Source organism: Sciurus vulgaris (assembly GCF_902686455.1).
Source record: "Sciurus vulgaris genome assembly, chromosome: 9".
Taxonomy (NCBI): domain Eukaryota; kingdom Metazoa; phylum Chordata; class Mammalia; order Rodentia; family Sciuridae; genus Sciurus; species Sciurus vulgaris.
In genome coordinates, this window is record NC_136469.1 from 40445635 (window position 1) to 40461100 (window position 15466).

Below are 15466 nucleotides of genomic sequence, written 5' to 3' on the forward strand. Positions count from 1 at the left end.
AATCGGCTACACTGAGAGGAATTCCTAAATTTTTTAAACAGTGGAACACTAGTGAAATTAATATGATATGTATAGAGAGATGTGCAAATATATGTGTTTACATATGTATATGTTTACATGTTTATACATATATATGAAACAAGCTTTAGTTGCATTGTAGTAGAATATTCCATTGTCATATATACTTAAGGTTGTTATAGTTTTTAATTATAAGTATTTATATTGGTACACTTTTACACCTATGTCCAGGTATAGACAGAATGTTCAGGTGTAACAGAGCAAAATACAAAATACTGACAATATCAAATGCTGACAAGGATGGGAAGTAACAGGAAATTTTATCTGTTACAGGTGGGAATGCAAATGATACAGGAATAGTGTTTAACAATTTCTTCCAAAACTCTTTGGTATTTACCCAAATGAGTTGAAAACATATACACAGAAAGACATGTATATGGATGTTTATAGCAGCTTTGTTTGTAATTGCCAAAACATGGAACCAACTAAGATGTCCTTCAGTATGTGAAAGTATAAATAAACTGCACTACATTCAGAAAATGGAATATTGTTTAGTTATAAGAAGAAATGGACTATCAGGCCATGAGAAACACAGAGGAATCTTAAATACATATTATTATGTGAAAGAAGCTGGCTTATCTGTAAAGTCTACTTTCTATAGGATTCCAGCCCTCTGACATTCTTGAAAAAGCAAAACTACTAATAAGTGGTTGCCAGTGTTTTTAAGGGAGGGAGGGAGGGAGGGAGAGAGAGAGAGAGAGAGAGAGAGCACAAATTTTTCAGGACAGTGAAATTACTCTGCGATATTATAATGGCAGATGAATGTCATCATGTATTTATCAAAACTGATATAGTATAAAATACAAGCGTAAACCCTATTGCAATCTCTGGACTTTGGGCAGTAATAATGTGTCAATTTAGGTTCACTGATTGTAGAAAAAAAAACGTACCATTCTGGTACAGAGTATTAATCATGAAGGGTCTTTGTGTTTGTGTGAACAGGGGATATATGGGAACTCTTTTTACATTCTGTGAACTTAAAATGGTTCTAAAATTTGAAGTTTAATTTTTAAAATTTAAAAAATGAGAAAAGAGGGCCCCAACTCAGAAGAAGCATCACATTTCTAAGATTTCTGGTAGCAGCAAACTTCATACTGCTAGTGGAAGATAGAGATTTATTGTATGTTTCTACCAATGGGTTATATAATGATTGACAGATGTATCTTCAAATACATGTTCATTTCTATGAAGGGGACACTGTGTGAATCCTGTTCAGAGGGCCTGGTGGTTAGTTCAACTTCTTCAACTAAGTTTTTCTTGTACTTAGCATAACAAATATATTTAGACACGCCTGTGTATTTTCTGACAAACTATGTCCTCTAATGCAAATTTTGCACTGGCTCTTCATGGACAGTCCTCTTGTTACATATTTAAGTAAGGGTTTTAATTGTGTTTTTAATCAATATATTTGAGATCTTTTCTTCACCAATAGTCATAGTGTAAATTAAGCTGTGTATTTAAGTAGAATTCAATTTGATATTTTATTCAATATTTTGTGTACAATAGGCACATAATAAATACTTATCAAATGTATGTTTTTGTTGATAAAAACTGTACTTGTAGAAAGGTGTTAATTTGAGGGCATATTGTTGAAGACAAATAACTCTTCTGGAAGACAGAAAACCTAGCTTCTAATTACGGTTGACTAGCACATGGCTGTGTAACATTTGACAAAAATCTTGGCCTTTCAGGTCCTCGGTTTTCCCATTTATAAAATATATATATATATATATATATATATATATATATATATATACACACACACACACTCTCACACACACACATATATAGACATACATGTATGTGTGTCTATATATGTGTGTGTGCACATATATAATTTATACATAATTTATATGTTATATAATTTAATATATAATTTATTTTATATCATATATGTTTGTATATATATGCATAAATAAGCACACATATACACACTATATATGTATATAACAAATATATACATACACATACACACGCACACACGTGTGTGTATTCAATGGACTGAATATTTTCTATTATCTTAAAGATCTAAAAACCTTAACTTAGGCCTGGCCCAGTGACTCACATCTGTAATCCCAGCAGCTCCGGAGGCTGAAGTAGGAGGACTGAGAATTCAAAGCCAACCTCAGCAATTTAGCAAGGTACTTAGCAATTCAGAGAGACCCTGTCTCTAATAAAATATAAAAAATGGGCCAGGATGTGTCTCAGTGGTTGAGCATCCCTGGGTGCGATCCCCAGTACCAAAAAAAAAAAAAAAAACCTTAACTCAGTCTCTATGCCAGAAATATAGTACTGAGTAATTGTAACAAAATAATACTACCCTTTCCAATTGTGGTTTATACACCACAGGGTTTTAATCACATAAACATGCTGAATGTCAAGCTCACGAATCAGAATATTTCTTTCATTTGTAACACAGAGCATTGCTAATTGAATTCATGATAGAATTTTTAATAATTTAAGATGTTCAAAACAACTTATAATTAATTTACACATTGAAGTAGTGACTGCAAATGCCAACCTGCCAATATATTAATTTTAAAGATTAGATAAATGTATCTTTCTCACTTGTTCTTAATTCATAACCTTTATATTTTTACAAGTACATATTTAGCATACTGACATGGAAACCTATCAAAAAAAACTTCACCTTAATTTTTTTTTTAATAGGAGATGGGAAAATGTACTTAGTCAATATAGATTTAGGTGAATTAATCGTTTGTTTTTTTCTTAAACCAATATGATTATACATGATCTTTTTCTACAAAAAATGTGGGAATTGACAGATATAATGATAAGAAGGCTTAAAAGACAACCATAAAGAAATGAATGGTAATGACAACTTAATTATACCTATGTCCTAGTATTCAGGTGCTTCTTTATCAGAAAAGTCATCAATGATAGTTAGTGAAAATAGAGGTAAATCCAAATATTTTGCAGTTACAAAGATTGTGTGTGTGTGTGTGTGTGTGTGTGTGTGTGTATGTGTGTATGAAGAGGGGTAAGAGAAAGCATTGTACCTCATCTCACCAGAATGAGTGCTTTTGCAGTGTTCTGGAATCTGACAAGCTTGGTTCTCATGTATTATATAAATTTGATTTTATTTGAGTACTTTGCTACAAGTATGTTGAAATGCTATAAATAGAGTGATAATTCATTACATTTTTAGCATTTCGAAAATAAAATTGTTCAAAGGAAAGCAATTGTAGTTTTTCAAATTATACTTACTTTCAAAGCGTTAAGCAAAAATTTTTAATGTAGGGTCATAGAAATAAAAAAAAGAGCATCCTTTTTGAATCCCATGTACAGAACTCTAATAAGACTACTGCAACGAACATTAATTATTAAAGGGATCAAAAGACAATTTTCTCTAGTAGGTCTTTACCTTGAACATGTTAGAACCCAGATATATCCCTTATTTACTTGTTCTGCTTAAGCAAAATGCCAGTTTTCTCCTGAATGAGTAAATATAACTTGGTTTGAAAGCATAAACATATAAACAACAAATCTAAAGGTCAATAAAACTTTTTATGTTCTTACTTTTAAAAAAGGACAAAGTTATCGGGTCAAAGGTAGCATGAAGGATGAACCTTTAACCATGTACTTGGTATTAAAATCAACTCTCCCCACACAGCGTTTAGTTTGGGACTTCGATTTACCTAGCAGCAGTTCTGACTTCTTATGTTACAGGTGGTGCTCTCAGTCTGACTGGAAGACAATTCAACTGTGGCACTCTCGAGTTTCTGCACTTCTTATAAGCAGATACACTACTGTTTGCTCTAGACGATCTGTTCAAGGATTTTTATATAGTGATAGTTTTAGAATATTCCTCTGGAGCAAAAGGCAAGCGGGTGTATCTTCTTATATTACCGAGATTGTATCCTTATTTAGAGCAAAGGGCAAGAATGTATACTGTCCAGTATAATAGAGATAATCTCTCCCTTTTTGAGAGAACAGATTTGGGTTCATGGCCCAAACAATACATGCAGTGTTCTTCAATTTATGTATCTTCTTGTTTAACATATGTGAGGGTGCATGCCAGTATAACATGAGTCTCTTTTCATTATCCTCTGAAAATTGGGCACAGATAACTGGTTCAAATGTTGAACTGTGCCATTGCTGTGAACAATACAATGTCTTTTGTCTCTGACCCAGCAGTATTGTATCTTTTGACACTGTTCAGGTGACATGTATCAGGTGAATTTATTAGCTACCACAGAGGATAAAATCTCAGACTTCACAGAAAAACTGTCCCTAGCCAGCAGAGTCCTCATTATAATAGTTATTTTCAGACTTTTAACATAAGAATTACAACATTAAGAAAACATCTTGCCTATCAATAGTTCAAGTAAAGGCCATTTTTAATGAAAGGAGTTTCTCTTTTAAATGTTATTCTTTTCAATTTTACTGAAGTATAATTGACAAAAAATTGTATGTGTTTAAAGTGTAGGACTTGATGTTTTTATATCCATACACATAGTGAAATGATCATCACCGTCAATCTAGTTAAAATATATGTCACATATTTATTATTTCTTTATGTGTGTGTGTTCTACCTTCTTAGAAATTTTAAGCACACACTATTGTACTGTTAATTTTACTCACCATGCTGTGCATTTGATATCCAAAAGTGATTCATCTTGTGTCAGAAGCCTTTTGCACACATATCTGCCTTTATTTATTACGTAGGCCTCTTAAGTGACTACGAGAACATTTTTGCAAAAATTCCTGGGATTTCTTCTTCTCATTTATTAATAATATGGATTATCTGCACTTTGATTTTATTAACCACAGACTCCAATTATTAAATTATTTTTTAATACTTCTTGCACAATCAAAGTATGAAGACTGGGATTTCATTTTATCCCAAAAAGTTCAAAACCATTCTTCTTTTTCAAAAGCAATTTAGTTGCTTAGAATAAAGAATAAACCTATCAATGTAGATTAATTGGAATATTCCTTAACATTTAATTAATTAAACTTTTAAACTATTACTTTTAATTCCTATCAACCCCTACAGTTTTACTCTCAGATGGTGGTCCCAATTGCTTCCTGACCTCTGCAAAATGCATTAGCATTTTAAAGGGCCTTCCCTGGAACACACTGCAAGCAGTCAGCTCTTTCAAAAAGGATGTGGTAACTTTTTCTCAGTCGGGAAATAATGTTCCTTCCTTTGCCTGAAGGTGCATAGCCTCTGAGCAGTGAGGGTTTGATGTTTCCTTTAATGTCTGTCTCTTTCCCTAGAGTTCTTTTCTGCTACTCTTCACTAAGCCACATTACCACTTTTGACTACCAAAAATAAAATTAAATTAAAAAGTCACATCCCACATATGATTTCTTTGTATTATACTAAATGACTGTCAACAGCAATGTTTTCTGGAGTTACTAAACTATACATACTCTTTGCCCCATTTGCACAGTAACTACCCTCAGAAACAAACATTTTGATTTAGGAAGTAAAAGAATCATAAATCAATTTACATGTGTAGAAGAGCTCTACACTATAAAGCTGGACACAATGTTCTCTGAACAGATAGACATAGAAGAATTTAAAGGACTTTAAGTGATCCCATTGGGTATATTCAAAGAACCTTCTGTCCTCATAAGATCTTCCCTCTAGCCTGACTTTCATTATCTTTATCAGCAAACAATGTAGCAGTGTGATCAGTGCTGTAGGTAAGAAAAGAGTTATAAGATATGGTATTGACCCTGAGAGGATTTACAGTCAACCAATTAGGGTGCATGTTGGCAAGCGGAAATATTAGTACCTACATGTACAACAGGGAGTTGGGGAATTACAACCAAGCAAGAAATGGAAAGGAAAAAGAAAGAAGAGAGAAGTAAAGGTACAAATAGTCTAACAAAGTAAATGAAGCAGGGAGCAAAGAAGGTACATAAAAATGAACATGGGAATTATGGTGATATTGGCTTAAATACTAGTGCTATCTTTATTTGTGAAGATCAATGGGGGATATTTGAGATAACAATCCCCAAATCTCAATAATTTAAAATAACAAAGTTTTTTTTCTTCATTTCTTGTACTTTATCAACCTCTAGTTGCCAGGATGTTTTTTGTTCATTATAGTCATTAAGACATTTTGGATGATTTAGCAGCCACTACCTTGAACAGATGCTGTTTGTCAAATTAAAGTAAAAAGTGAGTTCCAGAAAATGTTACAGTTATTGTAAAAGATTCATCCCATCCCATCCCTCAATGCCTTCCATGGCTCTTGTACTTTCAATTCCTTGGCCATGACTAGATGCATGGTCCCATCCACCCACTAAGTGAGTAAGACATGCAATTTTACTTTATCACCATTTGACTAGAATGTGGAAACAAACAAGAAATATTTGGCATGCAGATCAAATTGCTACAGAAAATACTCATTTTGTAATCTACATTAAATTATTTAGACACTCCATATTCTGAAATAATGATTTTGCTTTCTAGTTGCATGACATTAAACACCCGTGAACTCCTGTTCCCCAATCTCTAAAATTGCAATAAGACCATTTTCCCTATGAGAATATCCATATAATTAAAGGACCTAATGTGTACAATAAACCTAGCAGTGCCTGGTGACACAGTTCACTAACTACATCAGTTCCAGAGATGGATCAAATTTTAGGAAACTTCAGGAGTCTTTGTCCCAAATGCACAGGACCATAAGTGATATACTCCTTGCACAAGACCCAGGTTCCTGGTCACAGTAAAAAGGGTGGTCACTAGAGTTTTCAAATGAGCCCTTACAGGAAAATTGGCTTAATCAAGGGCTATCGCAACCAACAACAGAAGATATTCATTTCAGAAATGGGTATGAGGACAGTTTAGTTTGCTAACAATCTGTAAGAGCATTAAATATTTCTCCTTGACATATTTGTCAGATAGCTTTACTATCATCATCATCTTTATGTTTTCTGGTCTTTTTTTCCCATGTCTGAACTATTTTTCTACTACCTCCCTCTTCCTTATCTCAGTGGATCCAGCTGTTGCCTTCTCTTGTCCTTGAAAAGTTACTTTACCTCCCTGTGTTTTAATGATGTCATTTGAATAAACAGGAATAGTATTTTCTGCATCACAGGAATATTATTCATGATTAAATTACAATAATTAATGTATATGAACACACCTTGTATTGTGTAAGTATGCAATGTTTAAATTAACATAATAATAAGTAAAAGAACAACTTCGGGGATTTGGATTTAGTGATTACATTTTATAATTCTAGAGTGCTAATGAATTATCTCATATCATGTTCCATAAATGCTGTTGGGTAACACATTGGGTAAAACCATGATCAGTTCTCCCAGACACATATCTGTGGACTATAATTAAGATCTCTACAATTAATTTGACAGATTTATGTGCTGTTCATTTTATTGCAAATACATATAAATTTTAATCACATTTTTATGTACATATAGTTGCAAATGATATAAATATATATGCACATGTTTATATTTAAATCTGCAATATCTCAATGTAATCTGACAAGTAAGTCCCACATTTCGCTCTACACTCTCAAAATGAAATTCATTATATAAGTTGCACAAAAATATCTGGTGGAAATTAGTTGTATACACATTTTTTTTCAGATTCAAGTACTGATAATTTTGGCAAAAATGTGGAAAATGGCTAATCAGACTTAAAGATTTAGTTGTGTCTATTATTTATTTTATGCTTTTCTAATTAATAACTAAATTTAAAATTAATGAAATTTAAGTCAAATGGAAAATCTCTTTATGTATTCTCTCCATGTTTAAAACTATGGATATTTGCCAGGCGCATTGGTGCACACCTGTAACCCCAGCAACTCGGGAGGCTGAGATAGGAGAATCATGAGTTCAAAGTCAGCCTCAGCAAAAGCAAGGCACTAAGCAACTCAATGAGACCCTTTCTCTAAATAAAATACAAAATAGGGCTGGGGATGTGGCTCAATGGTTGAGTGCCCCAAGTTCAATCCCTAGTACCTCCCCAAAAGAAAACAAAACACTATAGATATTTGTATTTGTTGAAATTAAAATAAAACTGTACAAATTTTAAAAGTTGGAGAAAATTAATTTATATAAAACTATTAAAATCATTTATTTTAGAATTTGAGGTATTACTCTTAATTTTATTCTGATATATATGAAAAAAGCAAAATTCTTAATTTCATGAATACAAATATGAGAATATAATAAATATATCATGTTATTTTCAGCATTATTCTCGTTATCAGAGTTATTCATTCCACATGTATTTATTCACTGTGACAAAAATACCTTATAAAATTAACTTAAAAGAAGAAAGATTTATTTTGGCTCACAGTTTCAGAGATTTCATTCTGTAGTCACTTGGCCCCAGTGCTTTAGGTCAATGGTAATGTATAAAATTATGATAGGGAGCACGTGGCAAAGCAGAGCTATTCACTTCACGAGAGTCAGAAAACGAAGAGAGAAAAAGGAAAGGGCAAGGACGAGATACGCCCTTAAAGAACATGCCTCCAATGATATTCCTCCAATCAGACCTCACCTCCTAAAGTTTCCATTGCCTTGTAATAGCTGCACCATTTGAGACCAATCCTTCAACACATAAGCTTTGGGGGGACATTTCAGATCCAAACTATAACAGCATCCAACAAACTAATAATAAATAAAATGTATGTGTTGACAAATGGTGATGAACTTTGTGAATGAAAGTGAATCATAAATGTGAAATAAGGAATATTTATGACAGCTCTGTTTGCAATAATGGTTTGGGAAAGCCTCATTGATAAAATGGCATGAGACTAGTGGGATTGGGAATGCAGTGGTAAAAGGATCACCAGGAAGTCTCAGCTCCTAATAGTGATTGACACAAACAAAAGTAAAGGTTATAATGTAATCTTCAAAGTCTCAGAAAAGGAAAGGCAGTTCTAGCGGAGCAAGAGGGGATGTTGATGATGAATGGAAGGAATGTGGTAGGGATTTTACAGGGACTTGCACAAGTCAGGTTTCCCCTTTACTCCAGTTAAATATCCACTTTCTGCCTGACTTTTTCTTGCTTTCTCTCTTCTCTCTCTTTCACACACACACACAATCACACACTCTCTTTCACACACACAGACACACACACACACACACACACACACACACACACACACACACAGACATGTTGCCTTTTATAGCTTAATCTCACTTCTATCCAAAGCTGTTTGAAAGTAAGATATTACCATGACAATTTCTGTCTCTGTGCTTTTAAATGTGAAGAATCGTCTATTTTTAAAAATTGTTTAGAAATAAAGGCACACATTGAAAAAGATTGAATGGTGGCTTATATCATTTTTGGTGGATATCAGTGCTTCTCAAATAAGTGTAATTCATTGTGCTATTTCTTTTTTAAAATCTTCACTGCATTATATAGGACAGCACCTTCATATTTTCCCATGTATATTTAATTTAAAATAGTTTATAAATATATATGCTGATGCATAAAAACCTGTGGTATTATATATTGCAGAGAAACAAATCAGAAAAGTATTGTTATATATTCTACCTCTCATTTTTCTGCCAATGATTTAACACAAAAATATCTAGTATGTTCATGCTTCCAGAAATAAAAGGAAGAAAGAAGTGTAATTCCTGACCTCAAGAGACATAACTTACAATGGACAAATAGCACAGAATAAATATTCAATGGATATGTTAGTGTGAGCCAAACTCTTGTATCAGTAATGTATTGTGAGAGCATTCAGAAACAGGTAATTGTTTTTAAAGTTTGGATGGGGATAAACTTGATTATTAGTTCATAAAGTAGGGGATAGCATGGATGATATAAAAGATGATAGAATAGAACCAATTCTACACCCACACTAGAAACTAAAACTTATTTACTTTCACATAAGTGATTGGAATGATGTGTGACAATTATATTTTACATTTTACTTATTTTTTATAGTTATTAAACCTATCCTTCATGCTGTAGCAAGTCAATTTATATATCTAAGAAAGTATACATTCAGAAAATCCCTTAACCTAAGACTTTTAATCTTTTGTCTAAAAAATTAAAATAGGTATGTTTTATCTTTATATGATAGTTTTGAAGATTAATTAAAATAATATATTTGGAGACTAACTTGGTGTTTGGAACATAAAAATCACTGTAGAAGCAGTTTTACCAAAACATTTGAATAATTATGAAAAAATTACAATAAATTATATGCAAAGTAAAATGCTAATATCAGTATTGAGTATTTGTCTTTCAAAAGTCTCATTTAAAGACAAGTAGCATAACAAATTTTTCAAAAATTTAAAATTTTCTCCCATAATTAGCATGTCATTTCTTGACATTTCCTACTTTCTATGAAAACTAAACAAGCGTATGATAAACTTTTTTTTTTTTTAGTTAAAAAAGAAATTGCATTAATATGTTATTTTCAGTATCATGGACAATTATTAAAACAAAAGAAGTATTTTATTTTATTGTATTCAGTTTATATAATTTATAGTGTGTCTAAATGTAATTTTCTTTCATGATTGAAAATGTTTCTCTTAAAGTGGTATTTGCCCATAAAATACTTTTAATTTTAACTTTAAATTAGACCAGCTTAATATTAGAATTTTTGATGAAATTAAAATTTCTAATATTTTCTATGAACATTAAAATTTTGCCAACTTATACTTCTGAAGGTGGTAAAGACATCATATTTTATCTTTTTTGCAAATTTCAGAACATGACACCATGTTTTTAATCTAAAATGTTTCAAACTTAAAATTGCTATTAAAAGAAAAAATCATCTGGTTGATTAAGTCTTAACATATTTAATTATTTTTATAAATTTATTATTATTACTTCATGCAAGCTTCTATTATATATTTTTAAAGGGCCTATTTCTTTTCTTCATTAAGAAGTATTTAATTCCCCCATGGTAAATTTCCAACTTTGCTTCTATTTCCTTTTTTAAATGGTTTTTTTAAAAATAAAATGGAAATTAAGTAAGTCATATCCTGAAATAGGTAGTCCTAAATGAATATTTAAGAGCTTAGTTCATAATTGGTAGGCACAATGAGTAGATTCAGAAAGTTGACTGTACCTTATGTCGCAATCTTATTAAAGGTTGATAGGATTTAAGGCCATATCCTGCTTCTTTTGTTGGCCTTCCTTCTGATTCCAGAAAAATGAATCCAAGAACAAAAACAGCTGACCAACACTTAAACATCCTTATTGATTTTCACCTGTCAAAATTAAAATTGCAAGTAATCAGAGAAAATTCATTATATAGTGAAGAAGTATAATAAGAAATATTCAATATAATGTAGAACTCTCCAAGAATCTAATCAAAACTTTCTGGAAGTTACTAGCTGAATTCATAATAGGTAAGCATCTCCATAAGGTTATACCTTTGATCATAACAAATGCTATTTATTTGTTCATTTAGACAGCCTTACAGAACATGAAATAAGAACAAATATAGTGTGTAATAAAAATGCATTAAAAATTAATAAAAGATAGGTCGAAAGAAAAAGGAAAAGATATTAAACCATGATTAATTTTCCAAGTATCCCTACATAACTTTAATACAATCATCAATGTTACTTATAAATCTCCATCTCCTTTTTGTGTTTGATGAATAAATCTCATAAAGTTTTAGCTATTAGAATTCACAGATAAAGATTGAAAGTTAATAAGATACATGTCTATGGTAGGGACTTAATAAAAAAAAAACTTAGGACATCAGAAGTCATACAGATGGGTTATATTTAGTTATTAATGAATTTTCCCCAGTAGTATTTAAAAGGGAATTTCTTGGCCAGGCACAGTGGTGCACACCTGTAATCCCAGCAGCTCAGGAGGCCGAGGCAGCTCCTTCTGCCTCCTGCCTCCTGCCCCCTGCCTCCTGCCTCAGGAGGCCGAGGCAGGAGGATTTCATGTTCAAAACCACTTTCAGCAAAAATGAGGTGCTAAGCAACTCAGTGAGACCCTGTCTCTAAATAAAATACAAAATAGGATTGGGGATGTGGCTCAGGGGTCAAGTTCAATCCCTGATACCCACGCCCCCAAGAGGGTAATTTCTTAGAATATCCCTTTACAAGTGCTTTAAACTAAAAATCCTATGTTGCAGGATAGACCAGAGGAGTTATAAAATGGTATAGTCCTATCATCCAAACACTAAACCCTTTTCAAAATCCACAAGTTTGTGTTCTGTGTTCAACTATCTTTTACTTTACCACTTTTCATTATTATACCTACTTCCCTATGAGAACAGTAGAAAAGTTCCTTTTTTTTTCCTCATCCTATCTAAGTCATGGTATAAGACTATTTTTGAGAAACTAAACCAATTGATTAACCCTGCTCTTTACTGTTTCCTAAACTCCCTCTTTCAATTATTTTCTTCCATCTTTAAACATACTGAAATTGCCCGTAGTTCAAGATTATTTCTCTCATCTTTCTGAGTTTTCAAAAGCCATGTAAGTCATTGTTCTAATTTTCTTCTTTTAGTCCAATTTATTTGTGCTTCTGTCCCCATCGCTTCATAAAGCTACCTTTTAGTTCTCATATAGCTAACCAGTGCTATCAATGTTACAGAAACTGGTGGACATTCCCAATCCCTTTCTTGTGAGACGCCTGCTAGCCATTTTGGTGTTATTGTTGTTGTTGTCATTACTTTACTTGGTACTTATGACCCTGATCCCCTCTGTTTCTATAGATTCATGAAAACTCCTTCTGTCCTTTTGAAATTCTCTCCTCCTTCTTTCTTGTGCCATTAAGTATTGTGTTTTACCAAATGTCACTGCTAGCCACTGTTCTACTCTATTCACTCAGCATAGGTTTTCTCAACATAGACTATGGTTGTAATTGCATATGTTGCTTCTTGTCCAATCTCTAGATAGGCATAACTAGCTTGTTCAAGTTCAACACTATGTTTGAAAATAATTCCTCTTTGCATATACATCTTTACATAAAGCTATGTATTCCCAGATTGTTAGAAATCTACTTACCCAAGCCAGAAAAAAAAAGGAAGGAGGTATGTTGGACCTTTTTCTCTCCCTTATTCTTCATATTAAACTTATCACTGAGTTCTATTAGATGTCCTTTCTAATTCTATTTGCCATCTTCAGTTCTTCTCAAACCCATTGTTGATCAAATCATCAGGGCACTTCTCACCTAAACTTTCCAACCATACACTTCCTACCACTCCATACGTACACCTGCATCTTAAATCCATCCTCCATGAGAGTCCAAGTGACCATGTTAAGGTCCCATGAATAAATAGCACATTCCCATAAATTCTTAAGATGAAATAAATGAGAAATAATGGACCTGACCTACAAATACCCCAGAGTTTAGGCTCTCTCTGTATCTTCCTTTCTGTCAATGTCTTTTCTACTCACAAAATCCTTTACTCCGTTATTGAAATCATTCTGACCATTTCTGCTACAAGACTTTTATAATCTATTTGCTTCACTTGAAATACACCTTTCTTTTCCCATTTATTACCCAAAAACCTCACATAGCAAAAATCTCCCTCCAGAATCCTTTTTCATAACACCAGGCCTGAATTCCTTGTGATTGCTATTCTTTCTTATAGATCAATTGTTGTTCATTTGAGAACATCTACTTGTAATTATGCCTCATTAACATAATTATTTTTAAAAATGTTGATCTTCACTGGATTATATCTTCTTCAAATTTCATGAATACAGAAATGTTGTTATTTTTTTTCAGCATTATATCACCTGGATCTAGCAGATAGCCTGGTACTCTCTAGACACTCAAGAAATGAAGGCATAAGAGAATGTCATCTGGTATTGGAGGTCAAGAGTTAAGATCATGTATCTTTGCAGTGGGACAATGTTGAATGCAATTCCTATTTGCACTATTGCTACAAAGCAACTTAAAACTTACCCAAGGAAACTAAATATTTTCATTTGCAATCCATCTCTTTTCTGTCATTTTGATGTATAGTCTAATCTTTCTCTCAGAGGTAAATATTTATTTAGAGGACAACTGAATTGAATACATTAAATTGAAGATAGAGCCCAAGAATAAAACAAAACAAAACAAAAAGCTGCTCAAGGAAAGAGATTGTTTCTCCAGGACTCTGAATACTTTTGCGATTTCTATCATCTACCAGGAGAGTGAGCAAGAGGCAGGAACCAATCCTATCACAGCATGATTCTGGGTTCAAGATGAGATCATAAACTTAAAACAAGTGTTCATTTGAAAATTTCTCTTTCTGTGTCCTCTTTTTTCCTATCTCCCTCCTTTTCCTTCCTTTTTTTGCCTTTCACCCATACATATATTACAAATATTTCATCCACTGTAAAATATAAAGCAAATTAATAATTAATTAATTTTAACAGGTTATCAAAGACATCATTAATTTTTGGTGAGTAAATTTCCATACATTAATAATTAGAACAACATTTTCCTGTAATATTTTCTCCTATAATATTTTCTCTACTCAAAGGCAGTAATCTGGAAATATCTGCCTTATAGCTCACTAAAAGCTGATTAAAATGTTGGTATGTGTACACCTTCAGTGCAGTCAGGCACTCCCTAACAATGCTTCAGTCAAGGATATTCTTTATATACCATCGTGTTCCTACAAGATCACAATGGAACTGGAGACTTTCATTGCCTAGTAATGTCATAGAGGTCTTGTGCAATGCATTTCTCACATGCTTGTGGTGATACTGGTATAAGCAAATTTACTGTGCTGCCATTCTTATCAAAATAGAACACATAGAATGGCTTCAAGTGGAACAGGATATGGAGATGGAAGACTATGATATTGATAATCTTTACCATGAGTAGGTCTAGTAGGCATTTGTGTCTGAGTTGTCAACCAAAACATTTACAATTTAATGAAAAATAAATCTTATAGAATAAGAATACAAAAAAAGAAAATAGTCTTGTACATCTGGGCAATGAGCATGTTTTAAGGGAAGTGTTATAAAAGAGTCAATTTTTAAAAATTCCAAGTTTATAAATAAAAAATATTATATTTTGCTAAGGTTAACTTCTTATTGAAGGAAGAAAGCAAATTTGGACATTTGGTGTAGCGTAAGTGCACAGTACTCAAAAAGTCTGCAGTAGTGTACAGTAATGTCCTGAGTCTTCACATTTGTTCACCACTCAGTGACTTGCCCAGAGTAACTTCCAGTATTGCAAGATCCATTCATGGTAAGCACTCTATATTAGTGTACCATTTTAGAATCATTTGTACCTTATTTTTTACTGTACTTTTTCTATGCTCAGTTATGTTTAGATACATGAATGGTTACAGTTGCTTATAGTATTCGGTACAGTTAAATGCCATATAGGTTTGTAATATGGAAGCAATAGCTCTCATATAACCAGTAATGTAGTAAGCCGCATCATCTAGTTTTGTGTAAGTACACTCTATGATGTTCACACAATGAA

At 32.5% G+C, this 15466-nt stretch overlaps 1 protein-coding gene across 2 annotated transcripts in view; it reads right to left on the minus strand.

The window, feature by feature from the left end:
- FSTL5 (follistatin like 5) overlaps nt 1-15466 on the minus strand; it is a 782217-nt gene that overhangs the window by 722053 nt on the left and 44698 nt on the right. For both annotated transcript variants that reach the window (XM_079154219.1, XM_079154218.1), the window contains exon 2: nt 11133-11274. In XM_079154219.1, coding sequence (XP_079010345.1) covers nt 11133-11258 — 126 coding nt within the window. In that variant the 5' untranslated portion in view covers nt 11259-11274. The remainder of the gene's footprint in view (nt 1-11132; nt 11275-15466) is intronic.